At 37.9% G+C, this 22,116-nt stretch overlaps 1 protein-coding gene across 2 annotated transcripts in view; it reads left to right on the top strand.

Annotated features, from left to right (window-relative positions):
- The window catches only part of smo (smoothened), a 161,277-nt gene extending 141,731 nt beyond the window's left edge, over positions 1 to 19,546 (top strand). For both annotated transcript variants that reach the window (XM_067136472.2, XM_067136471.2), the window contains 3 exons: positions 4,788 to 4,959; positions 7,219 to 7,459; positions 18,353 to 19,546. In XM_067136472.2, coding sequence (XP_066992573.2) covers positions 4,788 to 4,959; positions 7,219 to 7,459; positions 18,353 to 19,348 — 1,409 coding nt within the window. In that variant the 3' untranslated portion in view covers positions 19,349 to 19,546. The remainder of the gene's footprint in view (positions 1 to 4,787; positions 4,960 to 7,218; positions 7,460 to 18,352) is intronic.
- Positions 19,547 to 22,116: the final 2,570 nt, after the last annotated feature.

Genomic DNA, 22,116 nt, shown 5'->3' on the forward strand with positions numbered 1-22,116 from the left:
ATTCCTGAATATAAAAACACACGCGCACACATTTCTGAAGAGCCAGCAGGCAGGACAAAGTAAAGTGAAACCTTAAGAGTTCTTCTGAGAAGAGTTCCTCATTTTTTCTATGTTCCGACTAATTAATGAAGTCTCCCTTCAGTTCCTGATAAACATACACAACAGGAAATTCTCCTTCACTCTCAACAATAGCTCTAAAGACCAACGGTAACATTTTTATTTTAAATATTGTGCAGAGACGTGAAAGCATGATTTTGAACATGATATAACTCCCCATATAACCCAGTTTTTTATACAAGGTGTTGCATTAAATAACACACATCTTACGAGGAGATAAAAACAGGGATGAATGTAGAAACACATGCATCGTTGAGAAAGCAAGTTATACATATTAAAAATAAGCTTAACCACATAACTTGCAGTGCGAAAATATTTGCCTTGAATGATTCCTGAATACAAAACGCGCGCGCGCGCGCACACACTTCTAAAGAGCCAGCTGGCAGGAAAAAGTAAGGTGAAACCTTAAGAGTTCTTCTGAGAAGAGTTCATCATTCTTTCTATGATCTGACTAACTAATGAAGTCTCCCTTGAGTTCCTGATAAACATACACAACAGGAAATTAAACAATACACATCTTACAAGGAGATAAAAAACAGGGAAAGTTATACATATTAAAAATAACCTTAACCACACATCTTGTAGTGCGAAAATATTCGTCTTGAGTGATTCATGAATACAAAACACACGCGCACACATTTCTGAAGAGCCAGCAGGCAGGAAAAAGTAATGTGAAACCTTAAGAGTTCTTCTGAGAAGAGTTCATCATTTTTTCTGTGTTCCGACTAACTAATGAAGTCTCCCTTGAGTTCCTGATAAACATACACAACAGGAAATCCTCCTTCACTCTCAACAATAGCTATAAAGACCACGGTAAATTTCATTTTAAATATTGTGCAGAGACGTGAAAGCATGATCTTGAATATAATATAACTCCTTCATTTAACCCAATTTTTTACACAAGGTGTTACATTAAACAATACACATCTTACGAGGAGATAAAAGCAGGGACGAATGTAGAAACAAATGCATCGTTGAGAAAGCCAAAATTATACATATTAAAAATAAGTTTAACCACACAACTTGCAGTGCAAAAATATTTGCCTTGAATGATTCCTGAATACAAGACGCACGCGCACACATTTCTAAAGAGCCAGCAGGTAGGAAAAAGTAAGGTGAAACCTTAAGAGTTCTTCTGAGAAGAGTTCATCATTCTTTCTATGTTCCGACTAATTAATGAAGTCTCCCTTGAGTTCCTGATAAACATACACAACAGGAAATTCTCCTTAACTCTCAACAATTGCTATAAAAGACCAACGGTAAATTGTATTTTAAATACTGTGCAGAGATGTGGAAGCATGATCTTGAACATGATATAACTACTTCATTTAACCACCTTTGAAAGTTTCTCTCTATATTACATAGCTTCATTAACACACCATTCTGTAGATGCACAAAATAATAATAATCTTGTAATCTTCACAGGTCCGGTATTCAGCTCGACAAGAATATAAAATAGGTATTAAGGAATACTTTGTTGAGAGTGTGGAGGTTGACTGTGCCAGTATTTGTGGTGTATTGTTGCAGCGTTACGTGTAGGGTGGGGGCAGGTTTCTATGATATTTATTGCGGGACATGAGGCGGTAAAGCTATGGCGCGAGATGAAGAGGAACAGAGCGTGTTGGGTAGTTTAGGTCTGGGCAGCGGCCGTTGTTGGATTAGGAGGGGAGAGGGGTGGAGCGGTAGGGGAGGAGGAGTGGAAGGGGGGGAAATATGGAGGGTGATGTGGTGAAAGTGTGTGGCATGACAAAGTATTATGCATAATCTGAAAGACAGATCTGTTTTTCGGGATATTCATGTTTTTGAAAAATTCAATGAGAAAGTCGAATAGGATCTTTGGTTTCTCTGAGATATCATTTAAGTTTAGGTTGGGATTAAAATATTGGTCTAAATGAATATAGAGGTTTTCAGTGACGTCTAGGAAAGAACCTTTGTTTAGAATATCTAATACCTCAAGATCTTGATTTATTTCAGTAAAGTTGTGCTTAAATTCTTTTATATGTAGGCCGACCGCGGAAAAACGGTTGTGTTTTATGGCATTGACATGTTCTGCATATCTGATTTAGATCATAGAAAGAATGATGAACTCTTCTCAGAAGAACTCTTATGGTTTCACCTTACTTTTTCCTGCCTGCTGGCTCTTTAGAAGTGTGTGCGCGCGCGCGCGTTTTGTATTCAGGAATCATTCAAGGCAAATATTTTCGCACTGCAAGTTATGTGGTTAAGCTTATTTTTAATATGTATAACTTGCTTTCTCAACGATGCATGTGTTTCTACATTCATCCCTGTTTTTATCTCCTCGTAAGATGTGTGTTATTTAATGCAACACCTTGTATAAAAAACTGGGTTATATGAAGGAGTTATATCATGTTCAAAATCATGCTTTCACGTCTCTGCACAATATTTAAAATAAAAATGTTACCGTTGGTCTTTAGAGCTATTGTTGAGAGTGAAGGAGAATTTCCTGTTGTGTATGTTTATCAGGAACTGAAGGGAGACTTCATTAATTAGTCGGAACATAGAAAAAATGAGGAACTCTTCTCAGAAGAACTCTTAAGGTTTCACTTTACTTTGTCCTGCCTGCTGGCTCTTCAGAAATGTGTGCGCGTGTGTTTTTATATTCAGGAATCATTCAAGAAGAACACTTTCGCACTGCAAGATGTGTGGTTAAGGTTATTTTTAATATGTATAACTTTTGTTTTCTCAACGATTCATTTGTTTCTATATTCGTCCCTGTTTTTATCTCCTTGTAAGATGTGTATTGTTTAATGTAACGCCTTGTGTAATATAAATGCCTACATCTTGCCTATTTCCCACATTTTGGCTGATGATGACGCAAACACAGCGTCGAAACTAGTTCCAAGTGCAAATACATGTTATAAATAAATATAACATTTTTGTATTGAAAAGACAAACCACATTATCACAATAATCGCATTCTTCTTCTCAATTCTCAATCCTAAGATTGGTTGGCAGCAATTCGTCTTCTCCACTCTTCTCTGTAATCCGCTAATCTCTTCATTTCCACATATGAGCATTACATCACCATAATATTCTCGACGACCCTATCATTTACCATACCTTACCTCAAAATGTGCACCATGCCTACACTTATCATTCTAAATACACAAGCGCATGTATCCGAATAACCTCAACTACTCGCTTATAAAATCATCTCATAATTGACAGCATAATCGCACTTCACTAAGTTATTACGCGACACAAATCATCCTATAGAAGATCTCGACACTGATATATTAACTACATATAATCACTCTCTAGAATTGCACACGCAGCACTCAATATTACCTTATTTACAAACAGACTCTTGCAAAAATTCAGGCAGTATCAGGAAATTCCATAAAAACATTACCATACTTATATGCCTTCATCACCTGAACATTCACAGCAATCTGAATTGCTACTCTTACCAATGATCGGGTTACCACTCTCTGACAGATACACAATGACGATCACGTTAGGTTACTTAAGTTGAATACCATTAAAGTAACCTTGTTAACATGATAAAGATCTAATACTACTATAAGCTCTCTACAGATAGAATAAAGGAAAGGCAATGCCTGGGCCTGGGTACTTATCGTTGACGACTCTGGTGTTTCATCCCATCTTCTTGGTTGCTGTAGTCATGGACATTCATTTCCATATCATTTCAGGTAATTCCATCTGAATTTGGGCCCATCAAGACACTAGTCTTGATTTAGGCCCACATCTCTGTCTTGTTGGATTCATTATAATGATAAACCAAGTCCATCATCCTTCCAATCTGAAACTTGTACAAGTAATATTAATACAGTGCAACAAGATTTTTAAGTATCTCAGTTTTATTTACGACACTCGCCTTATTTTCACGTATTACTGTTACACAATATGTTATCTAGCTCTTAAAACCTTACAATATCTTTCAATTCCTTCTCTCAACATGTACCAGAGCTGTTCTTTTAGTCAACCTTCTTCGATGTTTTTTTTTTCATTCACTGTCATAAAAACAAAAGGTTTTTTTTTGGTAATATTACAATAATACATCAGTTCGCATTTCATGATTCCTACCAAAATTACCATACTGTAATCTCCCTTCCATCTGTTTTTGACATTTGAGGAATATTTTATCTAACACGGTCACTCTCTTCATTCAAGAAAATACGCAAAGGAACACATTCTGCTATTCATTCATCTTTTAATGCATACAATCCATTACTCCACATACGCCCTTTTGATAATTAAACTTGCACTATTCAAACCCATTCCATGGCCTCCGCCGTGTGACGTTCCTAGACCTGAATGTTACATACAAGATTTGACTTCTTCTCAGCTGTTGATGTGATCTTTTATTTGCTGGTCTCTATTCGCATCCCAGTTCGTGCTTTCTTAACTCAATTAACTGAACACCACAGGGTTCTGAGCTTATGAATTTCTCCTCATTTTATTTCCATTAAATTTCCTCTTAAATGAGCGAGTTATCTTGGTTTACAGACCTAGTTGGACATATTCTTGCTGGACGTGTACTTCTGCACAGTTTCTGTTGATCTGTTATTATAACTTTCAATGGCTCCTTCATACTCGACCTAGAGACCATTGAAAGGTTATAATATTTTATAAGGAATATTTCATTTTAATAATAGAAAGTAATTATGACTTTGTTAATATTTCAGGTTTGAATTTTGATATGATCAGTGTGGCATCTCAAGACTTAAGTTCCACATGGGCTGCTGCTTTGCCTAAATTGATGACTCGTCGTGGGGCACTTATTGATGCTGCCACAGGCTCTATTTCCAGTCAACGGAGAAATTCCCTTGACTCTGAGATCAGTTACAGTGTTAGACGGTAAGTGTATTATGTCACCTTCATACTCCTTACATACAAGATTTGACTTCTTCTCAGCTGTTGATGTGATCTTTTATTTGCTGGTCTCTATTCGCATCCCAGTTCGTGCTTTCTTAACTCAATTATCTGAACACCACAGGGTTCTGAGCTTATGAATTTCTCCTCATTTTATTTCCATTAAATTTCTAGGATAGTTATGTAATAACAGGTTTTTTTTCTGTTTGAAACATTTGCATATTAAGGACTTTTCATAACTGCATAGTAGTTATAGGATATCATTACAATTATGCATAGTTTTCAATTTTCACAGGAAAGTGTTTAAAAAAATATAATTACATTTTAAAAATAATAATGAGAAGAAAATTAAATCAAATGAATATAAAGCTTGTTTGGAGTTACATTTTGAAAGTACTGTTGGTCGGGGCCAGGGAAATCTCGAGAGGGAATCCATATAAATGACCAACCAGTAACGCCAGAGCAGAGCGCTTCTGCAGTGCAGTTGAGCTTTTATTGTGAATGTAAGTGGTCGGACGTTACTTTTCGATCCCTATTCTTGTTTTAGTTAAACTCCAGTGTTGGCTTGTAGAAAAATGCCGCCAGTGAAATTATGAATATCTACTCAATATATGTCTGTGTATATCAGTCCGTCAATCCTTAGGATCATGATCTCTGAAGATATTTCTTTGTACCTGTTTCTATCCTCCACGGTCTTCTGCTATATGGGTAGATTGAATGAACGATGTCTTTGTTGCATGTTTTATGCCATCTGTCCAGCATATAGGTGCTCGCCCACGCTCCCTTTTTCCAGGCACGTTTCCCAAAATTATGGACTTTTCAAGGCTTCCTTCTCCACAACGCATAATATGACTAAAGAATTGGAGAATCCTCTGTTGACATTTTGCCGACAACCTGGTACTGATGTTCAGCTCGCTGAGGATGGATTCGTTGGTTCAAAATGCTGTCCAAGGAATGCAAAGCGTTCTTCTCCAGCACCACATCTTGAATGAGTTGATCTTATTCAAATCTGAAGCTTGTAAAGTCCACGTTTCAGTATCATAGAGGAAAATAGAGAATACCAGTGTCTGTACTAGTCTCATCTTTAGCTTTACAGAAATGGAGCGATCCTTCCAAATATGAGATAACTGAGGCATGATGTTCTTGGCCATGGCAATCCTTGTCCTGATCTCTATTTCACAGCTGTTATTGCTAGTTATAATGGCACCCAGGTACAATGTTTCTGAAACCATTTCCATTTCGCTGAATGTGTGAAACTGAAGGCATGATTACTGTACTGTTTCCCCCTTACTCAATAAAATATGAAAGAGAGAGACCATGGAGTTAAACTCAATAATAATCATGTGCTAAGCAGAAATCACTGTGCAGTGGAAGCATAAGAATAGTTTATCCCAAAAAAGAATACATATTACGTAACTTGATGGTCTGTACCCTGTTATGTTCTCTGAAGAAAATCACGTAGCATTAGTAATTTGGCTTCTAAATACACCACAGATCCTTCCACAACAAGAGTGATCTGTCAAGCTAGCCTCTCTGTGAAATTTGACACCCATCTTCATGATGTAGTTGGGAAGCAGAAAGAAACCTGTCAGGGTCTGAAAAGAAATGAACATAGACGTGTGTAGATTGATTAATAGAGTCCATCCAAGTGAAGACAGCAGTGTTTGAAGATTATCCTGTCCTTGTCTCCTCTTTCTGAAGCTCCCCTTCCCCATGCTGACCTTTTAATTAATTTATTCTTTTATCATATTCATGTTCCTACCTTTAAATATCTGACTTGATTTGTCACTGTTTGTTCTTTTCCTTTACTTATATTGACCCAATGGGTACATTTTCTCCTTCCGTTCTGTGTCTTTTTACCACCTGTTTTCAATCATCCTCTTTTTGTCTCTTCCCTTTACCCATGTTTAGCTGACCTCCTCCTTAATCCCAGCCTATCACATCAGGATGACTTGTCAATGAATGTTGATGTTTGCCATCCTGATGAAACGAGGAAGCAGTAACAGGCTCATCAGGGGTGAATGAGCCCTTCTATGTGAATACCACAATGTATGAAAACATGGAGATTGTCCTCGGCCTTTTTGTCTTTTTAAGTTTGTTCTTGTATCCTCTTTCTCTTGGTTCTTCTCCCACGCTGACCTGTTATTGTGTTTATCTTATTATGTGTTTCTATCTTTATATATGATTTAGGTGAGCTCACCATATACGAGACAAATACTTATATTTGAATTTAAATCTTTCTAGGGTGTCTGTGGAGTCCCGACGTCATTCACTTGACTCACAGGTATCAGTACAAATTGCTGAGGTGACAGCCACACGCAAGGCAGGTGCAACCCCTCTGCCTGCTACTCAGAGTGTGCGCTGCCGACAGACTCGCAATAGACGCCGCCGCAGAGATTTTGCTCGTTACCGCAGTTGCCGAGTAGGCCCACTTTTCTCTCGGCGTGGTAGTTCAACTTCACAAGAGAGCCAACTTGGAGCCCAGGTATGATATATAAGAATCATATTTAGCTAGTCATGCCGTAACTTTTGTCCCTTATGCAAATGCAGTATTCTCTATCAGTGAAAGGACATCAATACATAAATGTACTAGTGCTATTTAAATATGCTTATTTCAGATACATTTTTATAAATATGTGGTCTAGCAGTAGTGATAGTGATGGTGATGGTGATGAAAATGAAAAGTACCGTCTGTACAGGAAAAGAATAAACTTCCAGCTTAACACTGTATTTCAATACAATGAACGTTTTAGGTTAAGCACAATACAAATGGAAGAACTGTTGACAGATATTGGGTATAGGTTAAAACATCCTTTGAACAGAAATAAATCTCTGTCTGCTAAACAACAGTTACTAACAACACTACAGTGGCTAGGAAATGGTGGTCAGTACCATGGTATTGCAGATATGCATGGGATGGCAATGGCAATATCTTCGGTCTGTAGGTCAATACATTCTGTGGTAGCTGCAATAAATGATATAAAATTTCCTCAAATTGTTCGTTGGCCTGAAAATACTGAACAAACATGTTCCAAGAAGGACATTTCTGGAATCATTAATGAGCAGAATATCTCCTGCAGATGTCCAACATTTCCCCTCAAAAGCTCCATGAGCTTTTCCCAAGTCAAATATTTCCATCCAACCATTTATTTTGTCTTGTTTTTTCAGACTCTTGCTGAATGTACCGACACAAATATCTTTCCTTCTTTCTATTTCCTTCAAAATGAATAACCGTTTCTCTTGACATAATTTTACCAATTCATGCAGAATTTGCAATTTCGTAACAATTAAGTTTGGCGGCCGAATATCGTTAGCGGCAACTGATTCCTAATGGAAGACCAAGGTATGTCAGACTATCTTGGAACATATGCGAGGATCACAGAAGGACAGAATGGGCGATAACAGAGTAATTTCCTATCATCAAAAAAATAAACTGAACAATAACATCGTAGCATTAAGAAATGCACAGGAATATTATTTCTTTGAATCTTTACTACATAAGTTACCTTAAAATACGATATTACGATAAATGAGGCAAGCATAACCTAATTCAACTAATGGAATACGAAGATGAACAGCTGATTCATGCTACGACGTAGTATGTTTGTTGATATGTCATCACTTGTAAAACTTGTAACAATTCACTGGTAATATACAAGAGACTTTCAATCTTTTGTGGAACAGAAATGTACAACTCCATACATTACAAGAACCTACACTAGTAACTTGTAATGTACAAGACCATACTTTTGTGGAATAGGCCCCTGTGCAGCTGGTGTATACGAAAATTACAACTACCGTAAACCAGGACAACTTTGTGACAAGGGGTACTACTTTTTGACACCTACACCTTGCTCCATATTTTTTAAACTGGCGGGCATTCTATGGTGGTTCAGAGTGTGAGGTTGGTGGACCTGTGCGTGTGATTAGTGCTGCCATCTGTTAGAAAAACTGGAACGACTAAGGCATTCTTCAAATAGTGGTGCTTTGCCATTTCGTTCGGTACTCTTGAAAGCAGTTCAGAGCATTGTGCTGAAATTTTGTTCTGGTGTCAAAGAAGCCTACAGAAAAGTGTCCTGAATGTAAGTGAAATTTAAAGTATTGTGTTTTGTGATAACTCTCGTAAAAAGAGATAGATATAGAGCATTTATTTAGTTACCTTTTTGTGGAAATACTTTGTGAAGAATCATGGGGTAACATTGTGACAGTGATGGCGCTGTCACAAAGTTATCCTGTAGTGTTCCAGTTTACAATTTTTGTTGTTTTTATTTAAATTTCTGATTGTTTATGTATTTTCAGGTTATAAAATGCCTGGTAAGTGGGGAAGGAAGGTTGGGTCATGTTTATACCACAATTATACTAATGAAACGCTGGCAGAAACTCTTAATGAAATAAAATGGGCTAAATTATCCATATGGAAAACTGTTGAAAAGTAAGATTCCACAAATTAATGCCTTGCCCTGTTTGATTTTATTACTAAAATGCATTTTTTTTCATTGTTTCTAGGTATGGTATTCACGGAAACACACTATGGATGAAACTTAAAGGGAAACATCCATTGACTCGAGAACATCCAACAGTTTTTTCTGAAATAGAGGAAAAAGCATTTGTTTCTCATTGTATAACAATATCTGATTATGGTTTTTCTGTGACTGGATTCGACCTTAGGTGTATTGTTAAGTCATATCTTGACCATGTGGGAAGGACAGTGACATCTTTTAGAAATAATTTTCCAGGAACTGACTGGCAAAACTCATTTATGGTTCTCCATCCCATTCTGACTCAGAGGTTTGCACAGAATATATCAATTCTAGGACAGGAGTTGATGAAAATGTAATCAATAAATATTTTGATCATCTCTGCTCTGAACTTGAAGGGGTTCCCAGTTCCAACATTTGGAACTATGATGAGACAAACCTTGTAGATGACCCTGGATCCCGTAAAGTTATTACGAAGAGGGCACAAAATATCCTGAAAAAATGAGGAACCCCACCGAGGCTTGTACTTTAATTATGTTCTGCGGAAATGCAGATGGCGAACTTGCTCCTGTTTATGTTAACTATAAGTCTAAGCATTTGTGGAGCACATGGACTGAAGGTGGTCCTGCCAGGTGCAAGGTATAATTGCACTTCATCTGGCTGGTTCAACTGCAACACATTTGAAGATTTTTTTAGGAAGACAAAAAGGGCCAAAAGTACTAATTGGGACAACTTGAGCACACATATGAACATTGAAATTATTCAACAGTGTGAAGAACATAACATCTGGTTTATAGCTCTGCCACCAAATGCAACACATTTATTGCAGCTATTAGATGTGGCATTTTTCTGGCCAGTCAAGAGACACTGGAAGACAATCTTGACAGACTGGAAGGAGTGTACTGTTGGCATCAGAAGTGCAACAATACCTAAACAGGAGTTCCCAGTATTGGTAAAGAAACTGGTGGATAAAGTCGAAGAAAATAAGGGAAATAATCTGTGTGCTGGATTTAGGAAATGAGGAATTTATCCTACAAACAGGGAAGAGGTCTTAAACAGTTTATGCAATCACATTAATCAAGAAAAAATTAATTGGTACAAAGAAATGTAAGTGACAGCTTCCTAAAACATCTTGTACAAAAAAGGACTGAAGTGACAGAGAGAAAGCAGATCAGAAAGAGGCGAATCAATGTCACACCTGGAAAAAGCATTTCCACCGTAGATTTGCAGAGTTCATCAGCCATGTCTGCACCAAGACCTTCCTCAAGTGACACAAAGACACGGGAAATGAAGTCAGCTCGTCCCATCATTGCAAGTTCCAAAGAAACTGACGAAGACAGTGTTGTGTATGCTGAGTCAGATGGTAGCTGGCTTTCAGGCTCAGACTCTGAATCTGAAGTCAGGGAGGAAATTAAGGTTCTCAAGAAAGAAGAGAAGGTTGTGGGTATCTATGTAATGGTAGTATATGAAGGGAAATTTCATCCAGGCATAATAACAAAAATTAATAAGGAGGGTGTGCTTGTTAATGTTATGGAGTCGATAGAGAAACACTGGAGATGGCCTAAAACAAGAGATGAAATCTGGTGCAAAGATGTGGACGTAATTTGTAAAATAAATGCACCAAGAAATAGAGGGAAGTGTGAAATTTTGATGTCCCAGAAATGATTGAGATCTGAAGTCTACACATATCAGTAGGTAACTAAGCATTGTAAGCACTGTGTGTCAATAAAGTGTTGTTGTTTTTTTTTTTTTTTTTTTTGCATTGTTTCTTCTCAACCCACTGTCTAGTTACTTTATATGACCTTCAGCTTCCTTAAAGAAGCCTTTCACAGGTTCAACTTTGTGACAGACGTTAAAAGCATAAGCTTAATGTATCCACAAAGACGCACACAAGATGCTATCAGTTGGTACACTGATTTATTCCACCTTAACTTCACATATTCATATATGTAACCTTAATCACTGCTGTCACAGACGAACTATACACATCAACACACTGCCATCCTTAACACTAAGCACACGCCACATGGAGGTTGCAACCTTAAAACACAGTTGAAACAGTTGACTGCTTACAAGCATGTCACCTACAACACGTGATCCCAAGTATACTCCTGTTAAACCATAACTCCAACTAAGTAATAACTTGTCTCTACCATCAAGACCACCTCTTTATATATGTGCCTGGCCAGGCTTCTAGAAAGATACATATTCTCTTAAATTCTAGAGTGCTTAAGGCCTAGATAAAATGCACAGAATATTCTACTGAGATCTCATCTACCCTGTACCATTCTGGATGTTACAGTGTGTTTCACAATTCTGTAGTGGATTACAAATCATTAATACAGGTAATAATAAATTATATACAGGTTCTTAAATTAACTAAACTCATATAAATATCTATATACAGCAAATGTTTCATGACATAACCTCTCAAATAATGCGATCGTAAACGAATAATTGATACTAATAAGTGAATGTACATCACAAGGCATAATATTAATAATGATAATAATTTGAGCTCGATACTTGCATTATTTACTCATGGGTGAGAGAATATTGTTTAGAAGTTATATCAGTTTATCCCACTGGCGTCAAGCTATATTAGCAGAATGATAGGTGTCACAAAGTTGTCCTACATGCGGGTACAACTTTGTGACACGTATTAAATTCTCGCTGTCCCAATTAAAATTACTGCTTAAACAATGTTAAATTTATCAGATGAGACATAATAGCACACTAAGCCATAAATATTTTTCTTTAAATATACATCTGTATCATTGCATTTTAAAGGAATTGTAAAAAAAGTGTCACAAAGTTGTCCTGGTTTACAGTACTACAAATGTTTGTATAATTATGTATTAGCTGAACTACCATCGTTGACAGGATAATTACTTAGCATGTGCATGATTTTTTTTTCCACCTCTCATATTGTTTCCCAGATCCTGAGGCGCATAAGTAGACATGTCTATTCGTTTCAGTGGATTGTCGTGACATACTCGCTTCCTTGCTCTCTGTGGCCCTTTGCAGTTTAATATGGTTTTGTATTATTGCTGATCTTGATTTGATCCCTTCAGGTATAAAAGAAAGTGAAATATCAAGTTCCGATATTGTAGTCCTTCACATCTAGATTTCTTTTGACTGTGATATTAGGGCATCTAATATAAATGGAGTTCTTCCTCCTCCTCCTTTCATTACGTTCCTTCATGACTATTTTTCTCATTTCAATAGTCATATTTACAGTCTTCCTTGCTGTAGGTACAGTGAAAACTGTAATTCAAAGTCGATTAATTCAGAACGATTATTTCGAAGTAAATGCCATTCTCTGATTCAAATACAGGCCTTCATGTGTTATTTCGATCGGTTAATTCGAAATATGGTTAATATGTAATTCGAAGTTCTCATCAGGCCCCTAAACTATGTAATTTGAAATTAGTACTATAATCTGGTTACTGCAGAGCGGCTAACAAATAGTCATTTTAGATGACAATGAGCGACTGTCTCATATCCCTCATTGTCGCGTATGCCCTACTTCAGTTTTTCAGGAATTAAAACTTATATTCTTGCTTCTTTGTTACTTTTTCAATTGCATTGTCAACGAGCCTTATTATTGTCATGAGGTACACGTACTAACAATATAGTTGGTCCGTTATTGGACATTATAAATTTTCCAGCTAACTCATTCCTGGTTGCCAGCGTTTCGCCCCAGTGTGCGAAGTTGGGCTCATCCGTTGGTAAATAGAACACCTACGAAGATGCATGGCTAGTGCATACCGTGGAGGCCACTGCGTAGGCTACTTGGAGCCACTGGCAGTGTCAATTCACTATGAGAGACTTTGTCTCATTTTCAAAAATTGATGCCTTTCTGGCTATCAGATGATAAAGATGTTGATTCCCATAGGGAACCTGAAATATTTGTTCCGAATTAGTAAATTTATAATACAATATAGTTGGTTCGTTATTAGACATTATAAATTTTCCAGCTAACTCATTCCTGGTTGCCAGTGTTTCATCCCAGTGTGCTAAGTTGGGCTCATCAGTTAGTAAATAGCACACCTATGAAGATGCATGGCTAGTGCATACCGTGGAGGCCACTGCGTAGGCTACTTGGAGCCACCGGCATTGTCAATGCACTATGAGAGACTTTTGTCTCATTTTCAAAAATTGATGCCTTTCTGGCCATCAGATGATAAAGATGTTGATTCCCATAGGAAACCTCTACAGGTACGTCGGTCGAGAAGTTATTTTTGTTTAAGTTTTGTAGAGTCTAAATTTGTCATAACGGAATCGTAAACAGATGAAACATCGTAAACGGAGTCTCTTCCCACGTACCCGCGCCAATATAGGTAAGTTTTGGAGAGAAGTAGGTTTAAAATCTAATATAAACAATACAGTCATAACGATTGTTTTACTCGTCAATGTACCTAACAAATAATAATAATGTTATCGGTTTTACATCCCACTAACTACTTTTACAATAAAAAAGTGGAGACTTCGAATCTACGAAATTAAACAATATGATAATAAAACGAATTACCTCCATAAATACGGCAGTTTTTTTTCTTTTTTTTTTCCATTGTGAAACTTCTGTTACTATAGGGCACTTGATAGCATACCTAACCTAAACAATGCGGTCTCTTATCTCAGTTACAGCTGTTTAAGTAAATCCTGGTGTGATAAATGTAGAGAACAAGTTTGAAATATACTTAAAAATAAAGGTCTGGCTTTCAACAGCCACAGTTATCCAAAGAATGCGTCCATTCACTATGTATTACATTCAGAAGTACTGCTCATAACATACGCTAGCACACTGTACAGCATGGTTTTATTCAGAATGGGTGGTTTCTGCTTCACGTACATCAACTGGGAATAACAAAATCCTTTGCAAATAGATTCTCACTGTTTGAACTCTATAATCGGGAACAAAACTATTTTTAAAGGTTTCAAAAAGACGAGATCTCAAGTACTCTTGAAGGCAGTGAAGATTACGTCATTTGAGATGACGACAGTGCCGGTAGCAGCGAAGTTGGTGGCAGAAGACAGGGATAAACAGTGATTAGGTTTACTGTGAAATAAAGCCTACTGCTCAACTGACAGAGAAAAATGACTGGCCATTAAGTTCTTTTGTATTAGGCCAAATATTGCATAATACAACAAATAAAACTGCATGTCCAAACCTTATCCCTTTTCTCTACGGGTTTGAGTATGAAGTGAAACGAATCTTCGTAGTGATCTTTTATGAGCAGGTGCCCTTCCTGACGTCAACCTCATCAGAGGAGTTAACGAGATGAAACGAATGATGTGATTTAAGAGTAACAGAGGCCTAAAAGTCATGTGTTCATCATTTATTGTCTTCTTTATTTTTTAAATTTAGAAATGGTGCCTTTCAATGAAGATAGCCAGTAGGTCTCAAAATACAATCACAAATTTGTTATAGAATAGTGAATACATAACATGTACAATTTGTATACCCAGAAGTCACTGGACAAAATGGGAGGCAATCTTATATTGGACCCCTCTTACTTTTTGCAACTATAGAACCGGGAAAAAGGGTGCCTAATACGCGAGGAAATACAGTAATATGAAAAAACTAAAATTACTGAAGAAAAATGCGAAATATTGCAGACCATACCAAATACCATACATGCTGAGTGAGAGAGGTTAACCACATGGTGAATAGAGTTGGCAACTAGGTTTCAAGGTCGCGCTCTACCAATATAAATCGATATGAATGTTCAACTTGGGATTTGTTAGGTGTCTGTATTTCAGCGTATAACCACCAGACAGAGCCAAAATGTCAATTTAGAAGTAAAGCTGTGCAGAATATAGTTACCACACTATGCAAGGAATGTAGGGCGAACAGATAGCCTGCAATCCATTGCTAGACTCACTGTTAAGCTGTAGGACCACGGGCAGGCATTCAGTTTAATTATGGTAGGCTTCTCATGATCCAAAGGATATCAACAGCATACCTGCCAATCCTTCCGATTTACCCGGAAACTTTCCAGTTGTTAACTCATCTTCCGATTTTCCAATTTATTTTTACTTCTTCTGATTTTTTACTAATATAACCTCTAGTACGGCCAATACTCTTCCCCTAAGATAAAGGATAAATTCTTATGTGCTTGTGTAATTTACAAAACCTCATTTTCAAGCGTATTTATTTGATGCTTTATTTCGTGAGTGTTTTGTCCGTTGCCTTCGTGTATCGTGTTTCCCGCTCACCGCAGCAGCGTGTGCGCTTTATACAAATGGGATTCGGAGTGGCAGTCGTCTTGCAAGCAAGAGGCTAGCGCGCGCTAACGACTCAGTTAATCGGGACGAAAGAATGAGTTTGTTATTTTGTTGTTTGCGTGCTGTAAACATAGTTTCTGTGCATAGTTTCGTCGGAGTTGTAGGCCACGTGTTTTTTCTTGCATTTCTATGCTTTCCCCCTCTGTCAAAGTCGTATGTTAATAATGTATGGGACATATTGAATTGTTGAGTTGAATGTTTTTAAGGGGGTTGTGTCGGTGACACTTTCTAGTATTTTCTTTTCTCGTTATGGCCAAAAAATATAACAAACGTTATCTCCAAGTGTTCAGAGATACCTATAAATTTCCGTTCATTTTACCGTGTGGTAAAGGAAACTGCCGTATTTTCTCGTGTAATTAACGCCCTTGCATAATTTACACATCCCAATATTGTTGGGTGCAAATTGGAGAAAAAGAAAATGTTCGCGTATTTGACGCATCCACAACTTTGAACATCCATCACTCAGCTCCAGATGCGTTTCGAAATAAAGTTGTCAACTACTCAAGTAGCAGGCTTCCTATTGGGAAAGCGGGCATTCCAAACACAGGGTAACGTGCTGTTATTAGCCGTCAGGAAATCTCACTGCACTAGTTTTATGAGTGTTTTGGGTACAGGACATTCTGTGATCTCAAAATTGTTTGTCGGTCCATAGTATTGGAGTAATACTGCATCATACAAACTCGCAGTGATCAGTTGCGCCGAAACATATGGGAATAGAGCAGCGGGCAGCAAGTACTGTATTCAGTGTCCAAATGAAACGTGCGCTACTGCGGTTACAGAAGTGCACTTCAAATGGCCAACAAGTCTCGCAACGCATTTTACGGACCAAAAAGAGGCAAGTTTCCACAAGTAGAGGATTATCTGCTTAAATATATGCTTTAGTTGCTCAATGTTGGATAAGCCGTTTCTCACGAAATGCTGTATTTTAAAGAATGAGAAATAGCTGTGGCACATGGAATTAATGTCTCGGATTTGAAGGTTAGCCAAGGCTTGATTAATTTTATGAAGAGAAATGGACTTTCTCTTCGACGAAGAACAACATTATGCCAACAAATGACAAATGATTTCAACCAATTTCATTGCTTTGTAATTGAGAAGCATAAAGTGAATGAATATTTGATCTCCCTTATAGGAACCGCAGGTCAGACGCCAATCATTTTCCATATACCACAAAGTCGAACAATCGATACGAAAGGAACATATCGTACCCACTACCGGAAACAAAAAACAACTACGTACTGCAATGCTTGCTGTAACAACTGATGGCAGAAAGCTTGCATCTTACATTGTTCTAAAACAAAAAACAATGCCTAAAGCAAAATTTCCACGAGTGATCCACGTTCGTTTGCAAGAAAAAAGTGGATGGACATGTCACTCGTACAAGATTGGATACGAACAGTTTGGGGTAATGTAGCAGGGTCCCTCCTTCGATGCCCGGCTCTTTTCGTGTTGGACAGTTTTCGTTTTTTGCCAGTATGCCATTCGGGTTGTATTTTCATCTCGTAATGGGAAGAATATTTTCCAGTGTCGGTACTTCAAACCCACGTGTCTAAATTACCTGATGTACCCTATTTGACTTTTCAGAAAAAATCTCACGCCAGAATTTTATGCCAAATGATGATAACCACAAATGAGTTGAACCAATTGTGTTTATATTATATTTGATATATCTTTTAAATGTAAATGAATTGTAAATAATTTATAAATATCTGAATTTCTTGAATAATTTACGCATCCCAAGTTTTCACCTGTATTTTTCATCAAAAAAGTGCGTTCATTACGCGAGAAAATACGGTATTATGCATTTTGTTGCATGTGTCGGTGTCCCATAAATATTATTCTTATGTGTCATAAATGAGAGTGATTAGGTACATTTTCTTGTAACCATTTTTATGTTTTCTTAGTTTAAGATTTTAAATTTAATGGTCAATTCGCATTGTAACTGTAGATATGTATGCCTTTTATCCTGACCTTTTTTCACGTAGACCATGGTGGAATATATGTGATGAAATCCAAGAATTAAAAAATCTTCCTATTTTTGGTTTCTAAAAGTTGGCAGGTATGCAACAGGTTAGAGACGTGCGAGCATAAATTATATTCTGTTTTAGACACCAGATACAGTGTTTATATTCACTTTAATTAATATGCTTTGAAAACTCGTACTACATTACATACTATGTTGAGTATTTTCTATGTACAAATTACCTAGCTCAGTTGTGAATGCTCCTTTCTTCTTTCTTCTTCTTGAGCCATCCTGATTAACAGAAGGGATCTCTAGATTCTTGGGTGCAGACCTTTGAAGGGCAACACTGTTTTTATGATCTCCTTGCTTTCTAAAAATCTCATTGCTGTAAACAACTGATGTTATTGGTCTGCCTGATCATTGCTAATTAAAAAAATATTGAATATATATACCATTTAATCTATCATACGAGTTTTGAGAACACAATCACATTCTCTTCATCAGCAACAAAATGTTCACAAAATATTCTGCAAACTTGATCAAACTACATGCTACTCTTGTCACTGGAGTATATCCAAATTGCATTTTGCTCTAATTATCTGTAACATGATAACTTTATTTTTAAATGAAATTTTCTAAATTTCAGATCTTGACTGCTCTCACTATTGGCAACCCCAACATTCCTTCTACTGTTCCTAAACTGATGAAGCGCCGTGAAGGAAATGCTGGTCTGGATGGCTTGAAACTTCAACTTCCCTTTGTCCTTCCTGGACAGAGTCTCTACGTCAGTGATGAAGGCAATGAAAGTGATGAAAATAAAATTAGAAAATCTACTGGGAAATTGGATATTGTGGTGTGTGGTCAGGGTAATGATATTGGGCTTTTGGCTGGTAACACAGAATACCACATGAGTGTAAAGGAGAACAAACCATGTGAGATGAGCAATGATAAACTGAACGTTAACAGGATTGAAGTACAAGAGAGTAAATGCAGTAGTGGCCACAAGATTAATATAGACAGAAATGCCACTGATGATGTGAAATTATATCATACCGAGGAGGAGTCAGATGATGGAAATGAGAACATTCTGAAAAAGAACAGTTCTTTTCGCTCCATTGATGTTAGTGGGCTATCAGATTCTTCTTCCTATTGCCCTGAACTACAGAGACTAGCAGGTTCCAATTCAGGGACATCAGTATACACACATCATACTTTAGGTGGTGGAAAAGTACGAACAATTGCAGTGGGACCTAGATTATTGTGTAATGATGTGGGTGTTCAAGTCAACCCTGAAGAAATAGCCTGTCAGTCAGTCATGGAAACAGGTAATGGTATAGAGCTGCAGGAATTGAAGAGAAGACCCCAGCAGTATACCAGTCAGGGAACACAAGTGTCACCTCCTCTGAATGATAACTCAAAGTCACAAGCACCTCTTCCTACTGCTTTGTGGCCAAAGGTTTGTCGTCCCCAAGCACTGAATTACAGTTATAATGTTCAAAGACTTGTACAGGAACTAGCGGAAGGTGGATCTGCTCAGATGTATGAGCCTCCAAGTCGACCCCAACGTAGGAAGAGCAAAAGTCAAAGTAGATCTGATCCAAGGAGTAGAAGTGTTGGTGAGACTCTGGAAGCATTATCATAATTAGGTTTATAAAAATACATTTCTGTGATATATTTTTATTTATTTTATGAAGAGCTATTCACTTTGATTTCTTGTGGTAACAAAAGGAAGAATTGTAAAACAGCTTATGTTGTGTGTTGAACTGTTTTGATGAATGTTTTCTTTTTGATCAGTGCAGTTGCAGAATGTTTACAAGGATTAAATATGATCCAAAAAGTACCTGTGCTTTTATATTCTCAGTTGTGCATTTAAGTATATTGGTCTTCTTAAAACATATAACCTGTGCTATTTAATAAAGAATTTTTGTAGAAAGTTTTTGTATGTTGCAAAACTCTTGTCACGTGCTATAAATGACAGATAATGTATTTCCCCTCCATCCTTTAGATTATGCAATTTTAGTACACCCTGCATACAATATGCATGCATAAAACATTGTTTTATTTAATGAAGCATCTACTATTTTCTATAAGAAAAATACTAGTACTCTACGACAAAGAAAAAAATCAATGTCTATCGGCCATATCTAAAAAGAAAATAGTTATAGAAGATACTCAAATGATCCTTAACTTCCCATGTGTTGTTATAGAATCCATTTTGTGTCTATATATCTGATGTTTGAGATAAACATTTTTATTTAAATTTGTGCCTTTTCTTTAACTTTCCATTCTTGGCCCACAAGGCACTGTTACTTGCAGATCCCATTTGTTAAAAAGTAGCGGGTGCTTAGCCATTGTTGGCAAGTTATTTCAGAGGCTTAAAACATTGCAGACCACCACAAGTTTGATCTTTGGTTCTACGATATAAGGGCATTCAAGGCATAGACTGTCAACACACCGCTCCTCATTCTTCGAGTGATCGTTCCTTCATACTTTCCTTCTTGTCGACAGTTGTCTTCATTATCGTCCTGATCAAGAGGTCTTACAAAACAATCACAACAACCATCTCCAGTTTGTTACCATGACAACTGTACATTTCCACATAAGGTATTCCTACATATCATACACATTCGTATAAAAGCCAGACTGGTCATACTCAGTTTGGTTTTAGAAACGGGTTGGGAACTTGCGAGGCTCTTTTCTCTTTGAATATTTTGACTCAGAGATGCCTGGATATGAATATCGATGTGTATGCATGCTTCATCAACTGTCAAAAAGCTATCGATTGTTTATCTCGTCCAAAACTTGCTGAGGTTCTTAAAACTGCTGGTGTTGATGCTGGCGATCTATGTACGAGGGCGGGTTTTTTTCAACCTCTGGAGGGTCATAAATGAAAGACAAGTGTACATATCCAAATGAATTCATTACCAAATGTTTAGGTACAAATGTGGTTACTTTTCAACATAATCACCATGAAGGTTGAGGCATTTGTCATACCTATGGACAAGCTTTTCGATCCCCTCTGCACAGTATGTTGCCGCCAGTGAGTTCAGATAGGCCCGAACGTTGGTTTGAAGATCTTCATCCTCCTGGAACCTCTGGCCTCCCAGCCACTGTCCTGGGAAGAGGTGGAAGTCACTCGGCGCTAAATCGGGACTGTACAATGGGTGGTCAAAAACGTCCCATCGAAATTCCTCCTGCAGAAGTTGTTGGGTGACATGAGCACTGTGAGGGCATGCGTTGTCATGAATGAAGAGGATTCCAGACGTCAGCATGCCTCGTCGTTTGTTCTGTATGGCCCTCTGCAGTCGTCGTAAAGTCTGGCAGTAAACAGCTGCATTGATCGTAGACCCCCGTTCCATAAACTCAACAAGCAACACACCTTTTTGGTCCCAAAGACTGTAGCCATCATCTTCCTTTCGTTGAAGGTTTGCTTAAACTTCTTCGGTTTGTTTGCTGAGTGTGTGTGCATCCATTGACGTGATTGTTGTTTTGTTTCGGTGGTGACGTACGAAACCCAAGTCTCATCGCCAGTCACAGTTTTCTTCAACAAATCGCCACCTTCAACCTCATAACAGGTAAGAAACGTCAACGCTGCTGCCATCCGACGACTTTTGTGGTCATCAGACAACATCTTCGGAACCCATCGGGCGCACAATTTCCTGTAGCGCAGGTGTTGTGTTAGGATCTTGTAAACAGATGATCTTGAAACTGCAAGAAATTTCTCACACAACTCGCTTACGGTAAACCTTCGGTTCTTGCGAACCTCTTGGTCAATTTCGTGAACAAATCTGTAGTGACAGACTTGCGTCCTTGCCCCCCTTCATCGTGAACATCGGTCCGGCCTTCTTTGAACTTCCTGCACCATTCACGCACGACACCATCACTCATAATGTTTGGACCGTGTACTCGACTCATTCGTCGATGAATGTCAGCTGCACTATTCCCTTCTGCTTGAAGGAAACGTATCACACTATGCACCTCACATTTGGCGGGAGCGTCAATAGTAGTGGCCATGTTTCCGTGCCAATACCTCGGCTCACACTGGTGTGAGGAAGTTGGCTGTGACCACGGGTAGAGGAGAGGACTTGCGGAGTCACCTTCCATGCGCGAACAGTTCCCACAGCTTGTGTGGTTCTTTACCTGTGCGATCGCAGGTTGAAAAAAACCGCCTTCGTATCATCACTCAGCAGAGGACGTAGCTATACGGAGAGGCGTGCGACAGAGCTGTGTCCTGTCACCTCTCCCTTTTAATATCTTCTCTGGGGATGTGTCCAGAGGAGCTGTTGAGGATTTTAACCTAGACATCAAAATCAAAGGCAATGTCATTAAGAACATCTGTTTTGCTAATGATATGGTAGTGTTAGCCAGTAGAGTTGCTGATCTTCAAACTATTATGAACAACATTGTAAA

The sequence above is a fragment of the Anabrus simplex genome, chromosome 1 (assembly GCF_040414725.1).
Source record: "Anabrus simplex isolate iqAnaSimp1 chromosome 1, ASM4041472v1, whole genome shotgun sequence".
Taxonomy (NCBI): Eukaryota; Metazoa; Arthropoda; class Insecta; order Orthoptera; family Tettigoniidae; genus Anabrus; species Anabrus simplex.